General features: G+C 52.0%; 1 protein-coding gene across 3 annotated transcripts in view; it reads left to right on the top strand.

Moving 5' to 3' along the window:
• CUX2 (cut like homeobox 2) overlaps positions 1–23,269 on the top strand; it is a 257,950-nt gene that overhangs the window by 217,667 nt on the left and 17,014 nt on the right. For 2 of the 3 annotated variants that reach the window (XM_088019341.1, XM_088019340.1), the window contains exons 5-16: positions 1,567–1,701; positions 4,767–4,890; positions 6,647–6,723; positions 7,598–7,664; positions 9,185–9,233; positions 13,151–13,255; positions 16,619–16,810; positions 16,914–16,972; positions 17,465–17,513; positions 17,586–17,706; positions 18,835–19,515; positions 20,362–20,463. In XM_088019341.1, the coding sequence (XP_087875467.1) occupies positions 1,567–1,701; positions 4,767–4,890; positions 6,647–6,723; positions 7,598–7,664; positions 9,185–9,233; positions 13,151–13,255; positions 16,619–16,810; positions 16,914–16,972; positions 17,465–17,513; positions 17,586–17,706; positions 18,835–19,515; positions 20,362–20,463 (1,761 nt within the window). The remainder of the gene's footprint in view (positions 1–1,566; positions 1,702–4,766; positions 4,891–6,646; positions 6,724–7,597; positions 7,665–9,184; positions 9,234–13,150; positions 13,256–16,618; positions 16,811–16,913; positions 16,973–17,464; positions 17,514–17,585; positions 17,707–18,834; positions 19,516–20,361; positions 20,464–23,269) is intronic. The other variant, XM_028116664.1, reaches the window with a different exon arrangement.

Below are 23,269 nucleotides of genomic sequence, written 5' to 3'. Positions count from 1 at the left end.
TGCCAGAGTCGGACAGCAGTCCTAAAAAACAAGTATAGATTAGACCAGGACCCAGGATCCATGCTCCATGGACCAGACCCAGGCCCCTTGGTCTGGAGCAAGGAGGCCCTGGCTTTCCTGGGTCCCCCCTGAACACCCACCTGGGCTGCTTGGGTGGAAATGTCCACACCTCTGGGTTAGGAAGCCTTTGTGGCATCTGAGAAAGACACCCAGACTTGAACCTCACCTCCACCCTTCAGCAAGTCACCTGGCTTCTCTGAGCTGGTTTCCTCATCTGTGAAAATGAGTTGAATCCAAGCCAGCCTCCAGGGGGTGCTGGGAGCATCATTGGAACCCATTCTCATGAACAGCTTTGTAACCTAGAAGAGGCCATAGGAACCTCTGGCATTATCCAGGTGTTCTTAGTACCTGCCCACAGTGGGGAGTTGGGGAAGGTACCTGGAAGAACTGCTGGACTAGATCTGAAGGAAGAGGAAGTTCTTACTAGATGGGGGGGGCATGGAGGGGGACAGGGAGGGGACATAATTCCAGGCAGAAGGACCTACAGATTCCTCATCTTTTAGCTATTGAGAAATTGGGGGGTATCTTACATCCAGGTATGTATTTCACCCCCAGAAAAGCCATTATTTAATCAACCGCACATGGGGGCACGTGGGTAGCTCAGTCAGTTGGGCGTCTGCCTTTGGCTCAGGTCATGATCCCAGAGTCCAGGTTCCCTGCTCAGCAGAGAGTCTGCTTCTCCCTCTCTTCGCTCTCTGCCCCTTCCCCCCCCGCCTTATGCGCTCACTCTCTCTCTCTCTCTCTCTCTCTCAAATAAATATTTTTTTTAAATAGACCATGCATGTAACAAATGATGGTGTGTTTGTCCAGGTCCATTGAGAAGCACCCCAAGGATTAGATAGATAGATAGATAGATAGATAGATAGATAGATAGATAGATAGATAGAATTGAGGAAATGCAGGGGAAGGAAAATAGGGAGGGAGGTGGGAGAGGTGTCAGAGGAAGAAGAGGTAGCAAACTGGGTGGAAGCATCCAGACGGTTTAGTCTGGACCATCTGTACAGTGCTGGGCAGGCCTTGGAGGAGTCGTTGGTCCTCAGAGCAGTCCTGTGCCCCTCAGGAGTCGGCCCCATCCCAAGCTGCCTGCAGGCCTGTGTGGGAAGGCCAGGGGCAAGGCTGACCTCAGACTGATGGTTGTCAGAGTGGGGTCCTTGTTTATGGACACCTGTGGTTGGAGGCATACAAGACAGTCTCACGGCCACCAGGGATGGCACCATAGAATCCAGAAAATGCAGTTATTGTGACAGTTATTGTTGTTATTATTATTCCCGGGTAGGCAAGACACCCATACCCATGGGGATGGCACACACTCCCCTGAGCAGATCCCTAAAGAAGGCTGCTCCCTCACAAAGCAGAAGTTCCACATTGCTCTCCTAAGCCGTCAGAGCAACTCCAGGAGGCTCTTGTGGATGGTCCCCTCCACTCCCTGTAGAGCGGCTTCAGCCTGGGCAGCCCTCAGCCCTCAGGGCCCCCACCACTCCTGGGCTCCTCTCTCTGTGTGTGCAGACCCTGCGCCTGTGTTTGAAGCGACGCGCAGCCTAGACGACAGACTGCAGCCCCCCAGCTTCGACCCCAGTGGGCAGCCGCGGCGAGACCTCCACACTTCGTGGAAGAGGCACCCCGAGCTCCTTGGCCCCAAAGGTACTAATAAGGCCTTATGGGATGTCCATAATAAACAAATGGGCTGTGGATCTTCAGCTGCCAATCTTGGCCACCTTTGGAGGGGTGGGGGTGGCGGCAGCAAGGAGCTCAACTTTATCATCTTAGATGTAGGGTGGGTTACGATACACCACTGCTGAAACAACCCAACCCCAAATCCCAGAAGTCTAAAGTACTTGAAGGTTGGGAAGTTGGAGGGGATGCTCCATGTCCCCTGCTGCGATTCTGCCGTCTTTGACACATGACATCCAGAGTCATGGTGACTGTCACAACCGGCTGACAGGCAGAGAAAAAATGTGGAGGATCATACCGAAGTTTATGGCTCCAGGCTCAGAAGTGGCACACGTCACTTCCAGCCACATCCCAGTGACCAAAACTCCCATCATGTGGCCCACACCCAGCTGCAGGGGAGCCGGGAAGTACAGTCTGACTATGTGCCCAACAAGGGAGGGAAACAGGATGTGGTGAACACAGCACTGTTTCAGTATCAAATGAGACGAGTCAAGAAACTGGAAGAGCTAAAAATAGAGTTCAGATATACATATATTATGATAAAAAATGTTTAAAAGCAAGAAAATGATGGACAAAATCCAGCTTGGTGGTTACCTCTGGCAGGTGAGGTAGGAGGTCTCCGTGGGGAGGAGCAAATCTGCACGAGAAATCTCTTGGGAACCATCTGAGTCTTGGGTGTTCATTGAGCTGCAAGCCAGGCACTGTCATAGGCACCGGTGACGTATCTGGGAACAAAACAGACAAAAATCCCTGTCCTCGTGGCGCTCACCTTCTAGAGGGAAAGGCTGACTGTCAACCAATAAATGTTAAATATATAGTATTTCAGGTGGTAAGAAAGGCTTTGGGGGGAAAATGAAGCAGAGAAGAGGGAAAGAGTCTAAGGAATAAATGAGGAGAATTTACCTCAAAGGTCAGCAAGATTACCTTCGTTTTTTTGGTAAAGGACCAGGAGAGTAAATACTTCAGACTTTGCAGGCCACACATTTTCTGTCACAGCTACTCAAATCTGTGTGGAAAAAAGCCATAGAACATAGGTAAATGAGTGGGTGTGGCTGTGTTCCAATAACACTTTATAGACAAAACAGGTGATGGGCCAGTTCTGGCCCAAGGGCTATCATTGCAGATCTCTGGTCTGTCGCCTGGAGATAACGGGCTGAGGCCTGCCAAATCAAAGTTTGACTGCTCTGGCACACTCCCCAATTCACAGCTCCCTCCCTACCTCCCAGTGCCTAGTGAGCAGCTACTGTATGCCTGGTCCTTGGCAGAGTCCTTTGGGGAAGATTTATGGTGACTAAAATACACCACTTTGCCAGCTCTGTTCCTGTACCCAGAATGCCCTTCCAGCCTCCCTGATAAGCCAGCTCATATATAGATGGCTCTGTGCAGTCTCTGAGGTCCCTTTAGGGCTTGAACTTCCCTCTATCAGAATAATGGCAGTTGTGGGAACCGCCTCTTCAGAGCATTCTGTGCCATGTGCCTTTCACACGGCTTCCCACTGTCCCCTTGTATCAACCTTCTGAGGTGTCACTGGCCCCAGGAAAGGGGGCCAGCTTTTCCTTGACAAGCAGGAAAACTGAGTCTCAGAGGCAGTGGGCTGCCAAGCAGGGATTCAAACCAAGGGCTCTTGACCTTGGCCCTGGGCTGTGTCTCTCTGTGAGTGCTGTGCTTCGTGATGGTGAAATCTTGTTTGTTTGTTCACTGCTGTGGCCTCAGCCCCGGCAACGGTCCGTGTGTGTGTGTGTGTGTGTGTGTGTGTGTGTGTGTGTGTGTGTGTGTGTGTGTGTGTGTGTGTGTGTGTGTGTGTGTGTGTGTGTGTGTGTGTCTGCGCGCATGCGCGCAGAAGAACAAGCCAGGCCCTGAACACTCTGTCAGGCCCTCAAGGGACTCACTCTACAGCCTACCCTGTTCTGCACTCACCGTAGGTGCCTAACAACCAGGACAGAACGTAATGGAGTCAGTCAGACCCAAGGTCAGGAGCCCAGATTTTGGAATTCTTGAGATATTCACCCTCGATGGCCAGCCTCTGAGCACCCTTTCCCCTTGTGACAAATTGAATGCCAAAGGCACACACACTGATACCCTGAAGGAGCCACCACGGGTCTGCAAAGCTGGACCCGATGTGGGCCCTGCCCAGGGGTACCCGCAGGTGCAGTGGGCTATGACTGAGCATCTGAGTGTGTGCCGTCACCTACAGTTACCCCATAATCCAGCAATTTCCCTCCTAGGTATCTACTCCAAAGAACTGAGAACAGGTGCTCAAACAAACACATGTGTACAAATGTTCACAGTAGCACTATTCACAACAGCCAAAGGTGGAAACAATCCAGATGTCTATCAGCAGATGAATGGAAAAACAAAATGTGGCCTGTCCATGAAATGGAATATTATTTAACCATAAAAACAAGTAAACGAGTGATGGTCTGATCCATGCTACAACCTGGATGAACCTCAAAAACATTTTGCTAAGTGAAAGAAGCCAGACACAAAAGGACATATATTATGTATGATTCCAGTGATAGGAAATATCCAGGATATGCAAATCCCCAGAGACAGAAAGTAGATTGGTAGTTGCCAAGGGCTAGGGGAGTAGGGAAAAGGAGTGACTAGTTAGTGGGGACGGGCTTCCTTTTGGGGCAGTGACAGCACTCTGGAATTAATGCTAACGGTTGCACAGTACTGTGAATGTATTAAATGTCACTGAATTGTATACTTTTATGTATATTTTACCATGACTCTTAAAAAAGTAAGAAGGCCGAGGAGGCAGGAACAGGTCCAAGAGGGTAACGGAAGCCTCTGAGCTTGCTGGCTAAGACTGGCACATGGGAACCTGACATTCATTCACACACGCCCCCCACGGTGACAACCCAGCTGACCATGGTGATGGCAGGTCTCTCCAGCTGCACTCTCTCTAACACCCGAGTTTAGGAAGTTAAGTCTTGTCCCAGCACTGCCAATCCCTCCGGTTTGCAGAAGGCACCTCTGGCTGCCACGCCACTTCCAGTGATGGGTGGTTTTCCCTCTTTTTTCCCCTCCAGAGCAGAGAGAGGGGACATCTCCGGCAGGGCCCACGCTGACCGAGGGGAGCCGCCTCCCGGGCATTCCCAGCAAAGCCCTCCTGACAGAAACTTTGCTGCAGAGAAATGAGGCGGAGAAACAAAAGTGAGTGGGGAGGAACAGGTGGGCCCGTGCTGCCCTGCCTGGCTGGGAGGTGGGACCCTCAGGGAATCCAGATGCAGGTTGGAGAGAGAGATGCAGGCCCGGGTTTCCAGCCCCACCTCAGCAGCTCAGCGGCCAGCCCTGGGCAGCTCACATCACCTGTCTGAGCTTCCGTTTTCGCAGTTGGAAAATGGGGCTAATGGTGGTGTATTAGTCAGGGTTCCCCAGAGAACTAAAACCAGAAGGATTTTCTATTTTAATTAAGACACGTATTTCAAGGACTTAGTACACACAGTTGGGGCTGACAAGTCTGAATCAGTAGAGCCAGCCAGGAGGCTGGAAAGTCAGGCAGGAGTCAGTGCTGCAGTCTTGAGGCAGAAGTTCTTCTTCCTCAGTTTTATTCTTAAGACCTGCAACTGATTAGACAAGGCCCACCCACATTATTGAGATTTTTCTCCTTTACTTAATGTCAACTGACTGTAGATGTTAACCCCACCTTCACAGCAACCCCAAGATTAGTGTGTGGTTGAATAACTGGGTACTGTAGCCTGATCAAGTGGACAGGTGGTATCAACTCCTAGTCTACCGTGAAAATGAATATATGTGTTTAGCTCCGCACTCACTTGGAGGAGTATACATCAGTAAATGGTTGCCCTTACAGTTGATGTGGGAGTAGTAATACCTGGATTATTATAAATCTGGATCTTTGGGGCTTCATGGTGGTCATTACATTTATCCTTTCATTTACTTATTTCTTTATCCACTTGTTCCATATATTTATGGAGCCACCTGCTGTGTGCCAAGCACTGTTCTAGGGACACAGCAGTGAACAAATGGAAAAACCTCCCTGCCCTCCTGGAGTTTACTTTCTCATGAGGAAGACACAAATAAACAAGATAATTAAGTAAATAGTCTGCTACATGATGATCAATGTTGTGAAGGAAAATAAAGGGGGGGGGGCGTTTGAGATTGAAGCTGAAGTTTGAAATAGGGTATAACGGGAGGACTCACTAAGAGGAGGTGAGCAAAGCCCCAAGGAGGTGTGGGAGTGAAACTTGCAGATCTATGGGGAAGGGTGTTTCAGGCACAGGGGACAACCAGAGCAAAGGCCCTGAGGTAGAAACATTCCTGGTGCGTTTGACCAGCAAGGAGGTGAGTGTGCCTAGAGTGGTGTGAGAGAGGGGAAGGGACGGGGTGTAGGACCAGAAGTAAAGGGTATCCTTCCCTAGAGTCTCTGAGCCAGACAACATAAGGCCCAGGCTTTGTATAAACCCTCCCCCAGTCCAGCTGGGGCCCCTCTGTCTCTGCAGAGACCCTTGCATCACACCGAAGCTCTAGGCTGCAGTGGGCTGGATGACCATCCCAAACAACTGACACAGAGACAGGAAAAAATGCCTCCCCAAGGACAGGAATAGTAAGTAATGGTACTGAGGGAGCACCGGTACCCCGCATCACGCTGAAGATGTTTCATAGCACCCACGAGGCAGACCCCAGCAGGAACCTTATTTTACAGATGAGGAAACTGACGCCCAGAGAAGCAAGGTCACTGGCTGATAGAGGTCCACACAGTCAGCAAAAGAGCAAGGCAGTCAAATGCCTGAATGTCATGTTTAAGGACCGGTTAAAAAGGCAGAGGTACAGATTACAGGGAGCAGGTGAGTGGGTTAGGAAGCCAGGAGGACCGACTCAGGGACCCAGACAGGGCCCATGCACATGGGCGTGTGCAGAGCCAGTGTGAGCAGGCCCGGTCTCTCCGCAGGGGCCTTCAAGAAGTACAAATCACTTTGGCAGCCAGACTGGGGGAGGCAGAGGAAAAGATCAAAGTCCTACATTCAGGTATGTATCTGGCACACGTTCCCTGGCCCCGCGCAGCTCCCCAACCCTGTCAGACCAGGAGGAGGAGTGGGAGGGGACAGTGACGCTAGGAACACAGGCTCAGGGAGTCTAGAATTGGGGGGGCGGGGGGGGCGGTTTGAGGAGGAAGGGGATAGATCGGCATTACACCGTGGGGGTCTGAGCCCAGTCCCTGGAGGCCACATTGCTGTGGAGAGAGGGTTTGAGAAATAGAATTAAATCAGGGGTGGCAAACTGAGTGCCTGCAGGGGCCAGACACACAACCAAGCCGTCAGGTTAGGGAAGGCAGTAGGGCAGGATGGGGTCTGGGGCAAACTGGACCACCTGGGCCTTGGCTAAAGAGATGGCCACTGTTGAGCATCAGCCAGCCACTGCCATATGACCCAGTGTCACGAGGCCTTCAGTCTTCTTGGAGAAATCAGAAGTCTTGAATTTCATAAGAAATTTCTCATTATAATATACACATATCTGTTGATTTCTTTGCTCCTCCCTGTCCCCCTCACTTGTCAGTCTGAACCTTGGAGTGGGTGAGCTCATGGATAGATGGCCCCACCCAGGTCCTGGAGTAACCTAAGGGTGTGGGGCAGCTCATACATAAGGCCATGGGACAGACAGATCCCTACCACTTGCCTGGGTCCTCTGAGCTTCGTAGACTCCTAGAGGGTCATCCTGTCTGCCCTCCAACCAGCTTGAAGCCTCTCCATGGGCAGGAAACTCTACCTGTCACTGGTTCTAACCAAAAGAAAGGTCTTCCCTTACTACCTTGAACTTCATTCTGCCTTCTGAGCCCTGCAGAAGGAGTGGGCTTCTGGGGGAAGTGGGGGGTGCTTCACCCTGGCTCTTTGCTTTTTCCCAGCGTTAAAGGCCACACAGACAGAGCTGCTGGAACTGCGGCGGAAATATGATGAGGAGGCGGCATCCAAGTAAGTGAAAACCCTGCTGAGGTATGCCTCCTCCCTCTGACCCTCCCAGACATGCCTTCTCACTCTGACCCTCCCAGACATGCCTCCTCCCTCTGATCCTACCAGATATGTCTCTTTCCTCGGACCTTCCCAAATATGCCTCCTCCCTCTGACCCTCCCAGACATGCCTCCTCCCTCTGATCCTACCAGATATGTCTCTTTCCTCTGACCTTCCCAAATATGCCTCCACCCTCTGACCCTCTCAAATGTGCCTTCTCTTTCTGACTCTTCTCCCTCCAACTCACTGCCTGAAGCACCTTTTTCATTAAGCACTCAGTGCTCCCCACCCCAGTAGGCACACAGCTGTTCACTGGTCTGTGCCATTCATGCACCACAGACTATAAATGACGTTCTGGGTCGTGGCTGAGTAGGGTCTGCTGGGTGGGGACCTCCACCTTACCACAACTTCCTAGAATTGTCTCCATCACAACTCCGCAGTCCAACCCTCGGGGGCTGAGTGTCATTCACTTAAATTACTCTGGACTCAGCATGGCTTTAAGACATCATTTATTCCACAAATACTTATTTAGCACCTACTGTTTACCCAGTGCTATGTTGGGTCCCTGGAAGAAACGCTAGAACATGGCCCTGCCCTCAGTCAAGGAGAAGAGACAGACAATCACTGATGATGTATAGTGATAAATGCATTCCTTCACAGATACTATTGAGCACTTACTGTATGCTTGGCACTGTTCTGAGCGCTTGGTGAATGCTAAGAAAGGAAGAGCCAGGAGCAGCAAGAGAGACTAACAGGGAGGATGGGTCCTGTTATCCAGGGTAGCCCCAGAGGACTTCCCTGAGGAGATGATCTCCAGAATGAGAAGGAGACGGCCATATGGAGAATGCTGGGTCAGGCGCTCTGGGCAGTGGGGAACAGCTTGCACGAAAGAAGGCCCTGAATATGCCTAAATGTGCACGTGCACAGCTTATAGTCACCGAATGCTCCCCACGGGCCTCCTGTGTCCCCCACCCCATGCTCAGCAGAGCGGTGACCGAGTGGATACGGCCTGTTCTGGCCCCCTCAGTGCTGGGAGCCTGGGGGTTGAGGGGCAGCAAATAAACGAATGACCACCACGGGGGTTGTTGAGGGAGGCCTCCTAAGAGGACAATTTGGAGCTGGGTTTTAAAGCTCAGAGTCCTGTCCTCTTAAGGAAGGGCATTCCAGGTAGAAGGCACAGTGTGGGCAAAGGCTGGGAGGTGTAGCTCTGTGGGCAGCTAAAGAGAATAGACCCCTGGCAGGGGCAGCAGGCCAGGCCACCTGGAAGGGGTGTCGTGTTGAGGCCCCTGTCCCATTTCCCCACAGCCTGGGTTCTTTTGTGCCCAGCCCGGTTTCTCTCTGGTAGGAGGGATAGAGGGCAGCCTCCTTAGCCTCCCATTGTGAGCGAGACCCTTAGGTTCAGGCAGGGGCTGGGGTTATCAGGATAGGCAGGGGTCCGGTGGCTGCCAGAAACCCTTCTCAGGGTCTTATCTTTCTGTCTCAGGGCAGATGAAGTCGGCCTGATCATGACCAACTTGGAGAAAGCTAATCAGGTGAGAAGATGTGTGCTAACACTCATTCTGCCCAGGGTGGGGGGTTCGGGCTGGGGGGAACCCAACTGAATCAATTGAACCCAACTGATATTTATTGATACCATTGCCATGTGCCATGTGCCATGTGCCATGCTGAGTGCTAGGGCTGAGAGTGTCTGGGACCCTGGGCTCCCGGAGGAAGGAGGAAGGGATGCTGACAGAATACTCAGAAATAGGGTGACCGAGGCAGTAGCAGTTGGGGAAGGGGCACCTGGCCCAGACTTGAGGGTCAGGGAGAACATCATGGAGGAAGGACCATGTTGCTGAGACCTGACAAATAAATTGAAATTGTAGCGGGATGGCATTCCTGGCCAGGGGACAGCCTGGGTGAAGGCCAGGAGGCCACCTTCAGAGAACTGCAGTGCCCTTCCCTGGCGGCTCCTGTGCAGGAGGCCTCTCCAGCAGGAGGAAGGCGGCAGAGCAGTGACTGGTGAGCCCAGCCCGCAGGCCAAGCTGGGACATGGGTCTCTCCCAAGCAGACCGGGCGAGGAACTATGTTCCAAAGAGCCTGAAGTGGTGACAAGGGACAAGCCCCAGCTGCTTCCTTCCCTCCCTCCCCACACCACCAGCTCTCCTGCAGCCTCCTCCCTTGATCCCAGCCACGCCAGCCAATCACTGGATGGACCCCAAACTTGCTTGGGGCCCCCATCTTCTAGTCCCAGCCCAGGTCCTCAAAAGTCCATGAGCCTCTGCGAGTCCCCATTTTCACATATGTAAATGGGGTCCTGCACCCTGCCTTCTTTTTTTTTTTAAGATTTTATTTATTTATTTGAGAGAGAGAATGAGAGAGAGAGAGAGAGCACATGAGAGGGGGGAGGGTCAGAGGGAGAAGCAGACTCCCCGCTGAGCAGGGAGCCCGATGCAGGACTCGATCCTGGACTCCAGGATCATGACCTGAGCCAAAAGCAGTTGCTTAACCAACTGGGCCACCCAGGCGCCCTGCACCCTGCCTTCTTCAGACCTCAGACATGTTGCCGTCTGGGGGGCAAAGGTGGCAGGAGTCTGAAAGGAGGTGAAGTGTGGCCATGGGGTCCGGTCTGGAGTCTCAAGGGCCCAACCCATCTCCACCCACCCTCAGCTCCCTGCAGTGCCAGCAGCCAGGGACATGGCTAGGAGGGGCCAGCAGTGTGACAGCGAGTGGTCATTTCCCTGGAGGAGCACGCTTTACAGCTGGGTTCTAAAGCCCAGGAGGCCTTCTCTGGATGAAGGGCATTCCAGGCAGAAGGCACCACAGGATCAAAGGCCCAGAGGCACGGCTGTGCCGGCTTAAGGGCAGGGCCCGCCCACCTGCTAAGGAAACGTGGAAAAGAGTAGCATTTTTAGGGTAGTTTTTGAATATGTAATCCATTTACGTAGTTCAAAGCTCAAAAAGGTTCATACTTGGGAAACTCCCAATTCCTTCCCCAATTCGGCTTCCCAGTTCCCCCCGCTTTGGCAGCCTCTCTTACCTGTTTCTAGGGTCTCCTTCTAGAGATCCATTCACAAGCTCAGGAATATATCTATTTTTACCCCTTTTTATAACAAAAACCATGATATACTGTACCCACCCTCCCGAACCTTATTTGTTCCACGTGTATATCTTAGAACTCATTCCATGTCTGCCTAAAAGCAGTCCACTTATTTACAGCCGTGTGGTATTGCCCTACATGGCCACTCTGTCATCTAACCGGGGGGTGGCAAGCTTTCCGTGAAGGAGCAGAGAGTAAATATGCCCAGCTTTGTGTCACAGCCATTCCACTTTGCCATATGTGAAAGCATAGACCGTATGTGAGCGAATGGGTGTGGCTGTGTTCCGGAAAAACCTGATACACAAAACAGGCATCCAGCTGCAGTTTGCCTGCCCATGGTCTAACCAGTCCCCGACTGATGAAGACCATGATATTTTCAATCATTTAACATCATCATCAATACTGCGGGGAACACCCGTACACAGATACTATTTCAGACATGCATGAGCCACTAAATAGGATGAATTCTGAGAAGTGAAATTCCTAGGCTGAGGATCTGTGCATTTTTATTTGACAGATGTGGCCAAACTGCCCAGTTTACACTCCCTGCAGCCAGTTAAAACAGGGCCAGTTTCCCTACAGCTTCACTAGTACCATGTGTCGCCAAACTTTTGGATCTTTGCCAGTCAAATAGGCTTGAGAAAAGAGATCTTAGGGCGCCTGGGTGGCTCAGTTGGTTAAGCGACTGCCTTCGGCTCAGGTCATGATCCTGGAGTCCCGGGATCGAGTCCCACATCGGGCTCCCTGCTGAGCAGGGAGTCTGCTTCTCCCTCTGACCCTCTTCCCTCTCATGCTCTCTATCTCTCATTCTCTCTCTCTCAAATAAATAAATAAATAATCTTAAAAAATAAAAAAAAAGAGAAAAGAGAGCAGTTTGAATAGGAAACAATTCTTTTTTAATGTTTATCTTTTCTGAGTATAAAAGTAAAACCTCATTATAGAAAGTATGGAGAAGAAAATAAGTGTCATCATATTAGGGTTTTTTTAATCTGTATTAAGATTATCCAGAATGTGAACAAGAGGATTCTGGAGCAGAGCAGATCAGTGTTACTACTTACATAGTAATAACCCTGCCAGTTTGCCCCAGTTCTTCCCCCAGGGGTGACAATCAGACATCATCTTGCATGCACCAGATTTCTTACTGTGGGCAAGGAACCCCCACATGTGAATCTGGATGGTTATATAGGAGAGGGACTTTCTGAGAGAGGGAGAAAACTAGCTCCCTAGTGTCATGATGAATGGAAGGGCAAGCATCCTGAGTTTTTAGCATGTGGAATGAAAATACTTCTCTCCATGGGGAAGATAAGACTCGTAACCTTCTAGTAGCTTTAAACCCAGATTTCCAACCCAGGGGATATGTCCATAGTCAGGTACTCATCCCCCACTGAAATGTAAACACATACCTTCAGAGAGGAAAATTACCATGACTTGCTTCACCAGCTGATGTCAGAAACTGACTTCCGGGCTTGTCATTTAGCCCCGTCCTGTTTCAGTCAGATTTGCTTGGGAAGCCCCAGCTGTGCAGAAACATAAAAATATTTCTCTACACCTTCACACCCAAAACCTTTCCCAAAACAAAACTGACTTGAGCCATTTCTGGAACAAGGCAGGATACTAGTAAGTAAACAAATCAATTTAAAAAATAAATTAACAAAATGTGAACATGGATATATGTGGGTCTCCATGTGCCTATAGTAGGTATAGTGTCTTGATTGCCAAGATCAGTGTGAAAGTTAATCGTTATGACCTGCATCACCAACTGAGAGTTAAAATACAGTCACAGCTCTTTTAACAAAGTTAGCTAATTAATGATACCTAAGCTAAGATACCTAATGAATTGTAGTTTACCAGGTCACTTAATTTGCAAAACAACTCTATGAGGTAGTTACTTTTATCATCCCCATTTTATAAATAGGGAAACTGAGGCTGGGCAGATGAAATCTCTTGCCCAAGGTCACACAACCAGGGAGTGACAAAGTACAGATTTCTCTCGAAAGCCATAAGGCTGCATTGTTGACATTTGAAGGCTTCCTTCCAGGCTTTTTTCTTAGAAATTTTGGAGGAGTTAAGATCCACCATATACCCAGTTTGGAAAACTGGCATTCTGATTTAGAAATGTATTTCATTGCCCCCATTTCACGAGAGGAAAACTGAGACCCAGAGAGAGGAAGTGACTTGCCCAGGGGCCTGCCTCAGCTCATGGGAAACGCTCTGCAGACACTCCATCCAGGTGGCACTAGGTGGCATGGGAGCTGGAGACAAACACCCAGCTCTGCCTGAAGCGTGCAGGGTGACGGCAGAAGGCCAGGGTGGGATCCAGTGTGGCCCTGCTCACCTTTTAACTGCACTTGCCTCCACTCTCCTCCCCAGCGAGCTGAGGCTGCCCAGCGGGAGGTAGAAAGTCTTCGGGAACAACTTGCCTCGGTCAACAGCTCTATCCGCCTGGCCTGCTGCTCCCCCCAGGGACCCAGTGGGGTAAGGATGGTGGGGGAGCCAGAGGGAAAGGTTGGGAAAAGCCATGTTGGTGAGTATGAATATGCGGATGACATTTTGTGGATCAGTCATGTGCCTCTGTGTGAAATTAGGCCCATGAATGTGTGTGGATACAGTGGGCATAGCATCTAAATTGCCAAGGTCAATGTATAGTTAACTATAATTACTATGACTTGCTTTACCAGCTGAAGGTCAAAATACAGCCACAGCTCTTTGCAAACTCAAGCTTCCATATGTGATTCATAGGAGTCCAGCGTCTTCCTTTGGAGGCCCTCCTTTACCCCCCAGTTGTCCAAGAATACCAGCAACTTACTCAGGCCAAAGAGGACCATTTCCATGGCCAGATGCCTGGCAAGACTGGGTGGGTGGGAGGGTAAGTTTGAGCAATAGAGCAGCAGTGCAGTTTTGGTGGCTGCCACCAGGTGTCGCCATTGATCTCTGGTTCTCAGTCCTACCAAACCGCCGTAGGACCACTTAACCAAGATCTGAGATTGACACTCCTGTCAGCCACTGGTTCCCAAACATGCCAGAGTGATTTCAGTGGGTTTTTCCAAACAGCCACGTGCTACAAAGCACGAGTCTTTAGTCATCAATCCTGAGGTTCCTGTGTTAAGCCTGCTTAGTGCATCTTTCTCTTTCCTCCTGGTTGGTGCCCCTCTGGGGTCCTGGGGTCAGAGGGATTTCAGTCAGAGCCACCCCAACTGACACTTCTGTCCTATGTTAAGAGTCTTCATTGCGGGGCACCTGGCTGGCTCAGTCAGTAGAGCATGCAACTGAATCTCACGGTCATGAGTTCAAGCCCTGTGTTAGGCATGGAGCCTACTTTAAAAAAAAAAAAAAAAGTCTCCATTGCTCCTCTCCCAGAAAGCCTTGGTTCCTTATGTAAGCTGGTCCACCTTCTCTCCAGATCTCTGCCTACCAAGGGATTAGATTCCCGATTCCTTACATAATGACAGGTCTGCTCCAGGGTGATTTGCAGCCTCCACCCGTGCACCTGAAGTGGCCAGCATACCTTTCACTTCACCTGCCACCCTGAAACACTGGCCACTGTGCCTGTATGTGTTTTTCTGTTTCAGTGTTGGACTGTGTCTCTGCGAACGTGAATTACTATGAATGTATATGTCTGTCTGTGCCCTTTGGGCAAGTAACTGTATCCGTAATCTAACCGTGCCTCAGTTTCCTAACCTGTACGAGTAAGACCTACCTGATTGGGCTGTTGAGAAGATTACATGTAAAGTACCTAAAATGGTGCTTGGACCTCCTCACTGAGGTCCATGCTCAGCTAATGTTTAATGCTACCATTAGTAGTAGTGGTGTGTTTGGGGCATGTCTGAGGTGGTTTTGCCCATGCCCCGTGTGACCTCTGAGTACATACATGACTCTGTGTGTCATAGTGACATGTCCATATGTGTATATCTCTTTGATGCCTGGATATTTCTGTGTGTCTGCATGTCAGCGTGAGTATTCCCACAGGTACTTGTATCAGTGTGTGCTCTGTTTGTGTCTGTGTCCCGGGACGCAGTGTGTGTATATGTCAGTGTGCCTGGATATCTGCACAATGCAAGGAGTGAGCACAGGAGAGACTGAGAACAAGAGAGCTCATGGGTTCGCCTCAGAAGGAACTTGCCAGTGGTATTTAATTAACCCCTGTGGAACCTGGCAAATGCCTGTGTTAATCAGCCATGGGGAATTTTGCTGGTTTGGGGGTGAGTTTTTCTGAGCCCCACAGTGGTGCTCGATGCTAATTAATTTAATGTGTTAATGGCATCCGCTTCCTGTTTTAATTGGCATTTATCTCCCTGGAAGAATAGCCGGTATTGGTAGTGGTAGGCTGTGTTTTCTGCTCTGTTTTGTTTTTTGTAATGCTTCTTAGAGTCATTTGTAACTGCTCAGGACCAGCCGGACTTCAGGTCCTCTCAAACATCAGCTTCTTTTTCATGCAGGACAAAGGGACCATTTCCTAAAACCTGGAGAAGCCATGGGGCTTGGGGCCAGGGGCAAATTAGGAAGAGAAAGGAGCCACCGCTTGTGTGGCCTGTGGCTGTGGGGTCTCAGGTCTAAAACTGAGGGTCTGCCTGGAAGGGAGGGGAAATGTCTCGCTGGGATAGGACCTGTGCCCCATTTAGAAACCTAAACATTTATCTGTGATGTTCCCTCTGCTGGGATCACCCAGTCCCCACCTCTTCCTCACCAGACTATCTCCTTTTTTTCGTCCTTTTATAACAAAGGTTTTATTAAAGTATAATATATATAAGGACAAATGTGCATATCGTAAGTGTACAGCATTGAATTTTTCAGAGATGCCATAACCAGCATCCAGATCAACAAGTAGAATGCTCCCCGCTCCCAGAATGCCCCCCTTGTGTCCCCATCTGGGGACACTGCTACTCCCCAATGAGAGCCACTCTCCTGGCTTGTAACCGCACAGCTGGGTTTGGCCTGGTTTTGTATCTGATCTTAATCAGATCGTGCGCACACACTTTGCTGTCTGGCTCCTTTCACTTCATATTCTTTTTTTTTTTTTTTAAGATTTTATTTATTTATTTGACAGAGAGACACAGCAAGAGCAGGAACACAAGCAGGGGGAGTGGGAGAGGGAGAAGCAGCCTTCCCGCTGAGCAAGGAGCCCGATGCGGGGCTCAATCCCAGGACCCTGGGATCATGACCTGAGCTGAAGGCAAATGCTTAACGACTGAGCCACCCAGGCGCCCCTTATTTCATATTCTATTTGAGAGCGTAGTCCATGCTGTGTTAGTAGTTGTGGATTATCCATTTTCAGTGCTGTAGCATGTTCCATTGTATGGATGTGCCACGACCTGCTCATCCATTCTCTCGTTGGAGGGCATTTGGAAGCCAGTGGAGGGTTTCCAGCTTGGGGCTGTTACAGAGAGGGCTGCTACGAATGTTAGTCTTGGTGTTCGCATGTGTGTCTTGTGCGCGGTACCTGCTTTCCCCCCACATATGTACCAAGCAGAAGTGCGCATGTCCACCCTTAGTGGACGCTGCCAAGCAATTTTCCAAATCACTAACTTGTTCTTGAACTTCATCACGGTTTAGACACATCTTCCTCCAGAAAACCTTCCCTGCCCACTCCCCACCAGTTTGAATACTAGAGGGAAGGTATCTAGGCTGGTAGGAGTGGCCTGAGCAAAGGCTCAGAGATAGGAGGAAAACCAGAGCCTGTGAGGAGGGGCTGAATCACTCTGGGGAGCACAGCACCTGGGCGGGGCGACACGTACCACGGATGGATTTCCCATTTTGTCTGGGATTCAGGGGTGGGGAAGCCAGCCCTCCAGCTGCCTGCCCCACACCTCTTAGCCCCTCAAAGCTCCACTTTGTCCTCAGGATAAGGTGAACTTCGCGTTGTGCTCAGGCCCCCGGCTTGAAGCCGCACTGGCCTCCAAGGATCGGGAGATCCTGCGGCTGCTGAAGGATGTGCAGCACCTCCAGAACTCTCTGCAGGAGCTGGAGGAGACCTCGGCCAACCAGATCGCGGACCTGGAGCGGCAGCTCACGGCTAAGTCCGAGGCCATAGAAGTAGGTCTTGGGAGAGGAGCTGTATATAGAGAGGAGACGGGCGAGGTGTCCTCAGGCAGAAGGACGTGGGCCAGCCTGAAACCATCTTTGTTTCCTCCTCTAGAAGCTGGAAGAGAAGCTCCAGGCGCAGTCTGACTATGAAGAAATTAAAACGGAGCTGAGGTACGGTACGGAGTGGGGCTCCACCACGCCCAGCCCTCTTCATTGGTGGGGAGGGGCCCTGGACAAAGTTCATGATCTTCTTCCCTCCCATCACACCCCATTTGGTGATACCCTTGTCTGTCCTCCATGGCAGCCTGGGTCTCAGAACTTAACCACACTTGGTTCTTTGCCCTCCAGAGCCACCTATCCGAGAACTTGCAAGGTAGCTCGTGGTCTGTGCGGGAACTGGCGGGGGGTGGTGCTTGCATCAGATTACCTCAGGCCGGCCAGTGTGGGAGTTTGTTAATGCAGCACCCCTTCAGGTATCATTGGAAGCAGTTCACAGTCTGCTACTTAAGGCCTGTTGTTGTCCTGGGTCCAGTGTTATGTAAGGTCCACGGGGTGGGGCAGTTCTCAATCAGGGAAGATGAGCTAGAGGAAGTACCTCTCAAGACCTCTCCCCAAGCCCCGGGAGCTTGGCTGGCCTCGGACTTTCTCCACTTTCTCTGGCAGCATCCTGAAAGCCATGAAGCTGGCCTCCAGCACCTGCAACCTCCCCCAGGTGAGTGTTCCCACCGCTGTCCCCACCGTGCAGGCTGCCCTTGAGAGCCTTCTGCCAACTGTGCCCTCTCAGCCTGGCTTCTTGTCTCCCCAGGGCATGGCCAAGCCCGAAGACTCATTGCTTATGGCAAAGGAGGCCTTCTTCCCCACGCAGAAATTCCTTCTGGAAAAGCCCAGTCTTCTGGCCAGCCCTGGTAGGGGAGACGGAATGCTCTTGGGGCCAAGGGGCTGTGATAGGGGCTGCCCGTGGGCCTCTGGCCTTCTCCGCGCCCCCACACCACCGCCTCCCATGTGGGCAGGAGACGGATGGAGAAAAGGGGTGCACATTGAATGAGCAGCTGCTGTGTGGTGGCGCTAGCTGGGGGCTGTCCGTGGCGAAGCCAGCTGGCAGTGCCCCCCACAGTGTCCACACACACCTACCCCACGCAGCTCACTCGGGCCCTCCCAAGGCTGCCCCCCAAAGGCTCCACTCAACCCCGAGCGAGCCCTGATGAGCAGCGGGAAGAGGTCACAGGGCACACGGAGGGCGTTCACATTGTACCCCCGCAGCAGGACTGCTGGTAATGACCCACAGACGTTGCTCTCTCCCCAAATCACCTTCTCAGCTGCTCAGCCCTTCTCCCCACACAGTGGCTCCATAACCTTATAGCTGTGTGGCCCCGGCCAAGACTCTGTGCTGCCTCTGTTTCCTCATCTGTAAAGTGGGGACAACAACGGATCCATTCCATGGGTGCTGTTCACGTGGGGAATGCAAACACGTAGGACGCATAGGAAGAGGAGGGCTGCAAGGTGGGCAGGGGCCAGGAGTGGGCACCCTGCCGCGGTGGGCACTGGTCCGGATGCCCCATCCTGGGGCCAGGTGCTGGCACGTAATGGGTGCTCAGTGCATGGTCTAATGTCGGAGGGAGGGCTCCCCAGCACTGGCGTGTGGGTCAGGCCTGCACAGATGGGGATTTGAGGATCAGAAGGGGAGCTCTTAGCACTGCTGGACGCCCATAGCACTTCTCTCCCCCTCCCCGCCTGCCCTCTCCCCCGACCTTTTCTCCCTGAATTGCTCTCTCATGTATGTGTCTCTCTGCCTCCCACTTTCTGTCTCTTTGTCCCTCTGTCTCTTTCTGCCTTTCATTCTGTCTCTGCCTCCATCCGTGTCCCCTCTGGTTTCTCGTTTCTCTCTGCCTCTCTGTTTCCCTGTCTCTGTTTCGCTGGTGTCTCTCTCACTCTCTCTGTCACTCTCGATACTTCTGCCCCTGTCTCTCTCTCTCCCCATCACTGTCTGCTTCTGTCTCTCCTCTCTTCCTGCATCTGTCTCTCTGACATTATAGAGGAGGACCCTTCGGAGGACGATTCCATCAAAGACTCTCTGGGCACGGAGCACTCCTACCCATCCCCCCTGCAGCCCCCCCCACCACCAGGGCCTGAAGATCCCCTGTCCCCCAGCCCTGGGCAGCCCCTGCTGGGTCCTGGCCTGGGCCCCGATGGCCCAAGGACTTTCTCACTGTCCCCCTTCCCCAGCTTGGCTTCTGGGGACAGACTGGCAGGGGACGCACTGCTGTCCAAGCACATGATGCCCCCAGCCACCTTCAAGGGGGAGGCAGGCGGCCTGCTGGTGTTCCCCCCGGCCTTCTACGGTGCCAAGCCCCCCACGGCCCCTGCTACCCCCGCTCCTGGCCCTGAGCCGCCTGGGGCCCCTGAGCCTGTGGACGGGGGTGGGGGCAGCGCAGCTGGGGCAGGGGCCGGAACCGGAACCGAGGAGGAGCACCTGGACACGGCAGAGATTGCATTCCAGGTGAAGGAGCAGCTGCTCAAACACAACATCGGGCAGCGGGTGTTTGGCCACTATGTGCTGGGGCTGTCACAGGGCTCGGTCAGCGAGATCCTGGCCCGGCCCAAGCCCTGGCGCAAGCTCACGGTGAAGGGCAAGGAGCCCTTCATCAAGATGAAACAGTTCCTGTCGGATGAGCAGAACGTGTTGGCTCTGAGGACCATCCAGGTGCGGCAGCGAGGTGAGGGCCCATCCCAAGGCGCAGGGGCTGAGGGCACAGGCTCTGGGTGCAGAGCCAAACTCTGCCACCTCCCAGCTGTGTCACCTGGGGCAAATGACTTTGCCTCTTTGTGCCTCAGGTTCCCCTTCTGTAAAACAAGGAAATATATCCTCATTCCCTTCTTCCTGGGGCCTGTGGCTACCCCTTGCTCCCCACCTGGCCCTAATGGGACAGCTCAGGCTGATCACTGTGGGAGAAGGCTGAGCCCAGGGGCTGCCCTGGCAAGTAGGTACTTCCTGAGGACCTCCAAGCCTCAGTTTGCCCATCCATGAAATGGCCTGCGTTCCTGCCAACTTGCCAGACTTGACTTTTAGGGTAGCCCATGTGAATGGCCCAAGCTTTGACCTTACAGACACACCTGAGCTTGAGTTCCAGCTCTGCCACTCACGTACTGGGTGACCTGGGGCAACTGACTTTAGTTTCTGTGCCTCGGTTTCCCTATCCATCCCCATCTGTCAGCCTCCTCTGAGGGTTAAATGAGTATAAATCTGTCAGCAGGGCCCCTGGAACATAGTAATTGCTTGAGAACTATTAGCTGTGGTGGTGGCCATTGTTGTTATCATTGTATTATTATTATTATTATTATTATTATTAATTCAAGCCAGAATCATTTGTAGATCCAGTTTATCACACAGACTGGCTAAGTGGTGGTCTTGCCACACACACTCAAGGTCTGGCCCTCCCTCTCCCAGCCCTGGCCCTGGAGCCCCTGAGGGAGGAGGGGACCCACCCTTCACCCTGCCCAGCTCCAGGGACTGACCCCCAGCATGCAGGTCCCCACGACAGATGCCCCCTTGCCTCCCCCAGGCAGTATCACCCCAAGGATCCGCACACCAGAGACAGGCTCGGACGACGCCATCAAGAGCATCCTGGAACAGGCCAAGAAGGAGATCGAGTCCCAGAAGGGGGGTGAGTGCCACTGCCGTAGGGGAGGCCTGAGGCCTCCAGGACCTGCCCTGAGCAGGAGGTGTGCCCTCATCTGCCTTCGTCTACCACAGCGGGATTCCGAGCAGGTCAGAACCTCTTTGCCAACCAACCTGCAGCCAAGTGAGGCCTGGAAAGCCAGGTCCCTGTTAGAATGGGAGCCACTAGCCATGCGTGACTATATCCACTCAATTTACTTCAAGTTAAATAAAATTACAGCTTCAGTTTTTTGCACAGTGACGAGTGGCCGCCATATGGGACAGCCCAGCCACTGCCGCCGCCCTGGTCTGGATTGTCCGGGTGTCTTCAACTTTGAGGAGACACAGTGCTCCGTAATCGCACAGAAACTCTGCCAAGCACAGAGGCCGAGACCTCCCCTCCTTCCTGCACCTCCACCTCCTAGTTCCCAAGGAGACCCTGTTCTGGCTTCCTCCTGCCTCCCCGTCTATACCTTCTGCACTTTCCAGGGGTCCCTGCGTTAGCCTCATAGTGCTGCTGTTCAGCCCCAAACTCAATGGCTAAAAACAACACAAACTGATGGTCTTACAGCTCCAGAAGTCACAGGTCCACAGTCAGCTCCCTGGGATAGAGGCAAGGTGTCAGCAGGGCTGCATTCCTTCTGGAGACTCCAGAGGAGAATCCATTTCCTTACCTTTTCCAGCTTCTAGTGGCTCCCACATTCCTTGCTTCATGGCTCCTCCTGCAGCCTCATGGCCAGCATCATAGCAGCTTCCTCTCTGCCTCTGATTCTCCTGTTTCCCTCTCATAAGCACCCTTGTGATGATGCGGGGCCCACCCACGTGACCCAGGATCATCTTCCATCTCAAAATCCTTAACTTGATCACATCTGCAGAATCCCCTTTGCCATGTGAAGTAACATAGTCTGGGCCCAGGGAAGTGGATACCATTGGGAGACCGTTATTTAGCCAACCAGAGTGTACTTTCTCCATCAGCCCCTGAAACACAGGGTTCCCCCAGGGGCCACCCCCAGGCCCTCTGACTTTCCTATCCTTCCTAGATGAGTTAGTCCATTCCTGAAAGTTCCAACAACACCCAAACTACCCCCTCTCCAGGCCACACCTCTCTCTCGAGTTCCAGAGCCCTAAGCCAACTGCTGGCTGGACATGTCCACCAAAGGCCCCACTGGCATCTCAGACTCAGCATGTCTGAGATGGAACTCACTGTCTTCCCCTACCCCTCACTCACTCCCCAAACCCACCAGCTCAAGGCTGGGAACCTGTCACAGATGGTGCCAGGTGGGGTGAGAGGCCATCCTTGACTGCCACCATCATCACTTGCTGGGACCATTGCATTAGCCTCTTCACTGGTATTACCAATGATATTCTAGGTCCCACTGCAGCCCATTCTCCACCCAGAGGCCAGAGGGATCTTTCTAGAGCATACACATGGGCATGTCACTACTCAGAATCCTTCCACAGCTCCCCATTGCCCTCAAGATAAAAATGCCAACTCCTCAACAAGGCCCCAGGCCCTATGGTCTTGACTTCTCCCGACTCCCTATACCTCTCGAATGAACTGCTTATAGCCATGTCCATTCTCATGCTGTTCCGTGTGTCCCTAATGCCATCCTCACCCCTGGCCAACTCCTGCTCATTCTCAACAATTCAACTCAGAAGTCACCTCGTCTAGAAAACCCCCCACCCCCATCCAGATGGATTGGATACCCACCCTCCTTGGATTCTCCATAATCACCTACATTGCTTGATGCAATGGAGCCAGAGTGGCCTGGCTGCAAATTTTGTCTCTGCTGTTTATTAGCTGTGTGACCTTGGGCAAGCTTCTTAGCCTCTCTGTGCCTCCATTTTCTCATATTTAAAATAGGCACAATATTAGTACTTCTTTCTTAAGGTTGTATGAAGATCAAATGAAATCAGTCCTGACGAGCACTCAGCCTGGGGGCCTGGCATGTAGAAGATGCACCTGAAAATTTAGCTGTCATTAGAGTTAACATCATTGTTTTTGTCTCTGTTACATTTGTTCATGTTACAAATACCTCTGCTATGTCTGTCCCTCCTACCAGTCTGAGGACTTTTTGCAGCCAGGGATGGAGTTGCATCCCTGCACCCAGCACGGTGCATCGCCACACCATGTAGACTGTTGCTCACGTTGAAGCTGATGCTGGCCTCCACATTCCCACTTTGTGGTGTCTGCTGCCCCCTGGTGGCAACTCAGAGCAAAAGTGTCCTGATTCCCCAGCATCTGCTTTTGTGGCGGGGAGCCAAGTGTTTCCCAAGGGCCCTCCCTCCTGCCTGGTCCCTGGTGAGGGGCAGAGGAGGCTCACCCTGCTAGGAGCCTACACTGCCCCACCCAGATAATCCACTGAGGCCCTACTGTGTACAGTATAATTTCTTTCTTCTTGAGCTCCTGTGGCAAGAGAGGCAATCGTTCAGTAAACATTGGTTAAGTGTCTACTGCATGCTGGACACGAGGTACAGCTGTGGACGAGACACAATATTGGAGTGTAAAGAACCCTGAGAAACAGATTAATCAAACTCTCCCACTAAATAAACGGGACAGCTGAGAACAGAGAGGGGGAGACACGCTCACAGTTACACAGAGACTGAGGGAGAACCCAGGTCTCCTGACTCCCTATACAGTGCACTCCCACAGCCCCGGGGGGGCATGTCAGAAACAAGATAGCAGAGAAATTAAAAAGACAACATCAGGGGCACCTGGGTGGCTCAGTTAATAAAGCGTCCAACTCTTAATTTCAGGCTCAGGTCATGATCTCAGGGTAGTGAGATTGAGCCCCGAGTCAGACTCCATGCTG

This window comes from Eumetopias jubatus, unplaced genomic scaffold (genome assembly GCF_037043125.1).
Source record: "Eumetopias jubatus isolate StellerSeaLion01/CBP00866 unplaced genomic scaffold, mEumJub1_p1.0 scaffold_16, whole genome shotgun sequence".
Classification (NCBI taxonomy): domain Eukaryota; kingdom Metazoa; phylum Chordata; class Mammalia; order Carnivora; family Otariidae; genus Eumetopias; species Eumetopias jubatus.
The sequence above is the reverse complement of the archived record's forward strand: the minus strand, read 5'-3'. Positions and strand labels throughout refer to the sequence as shown.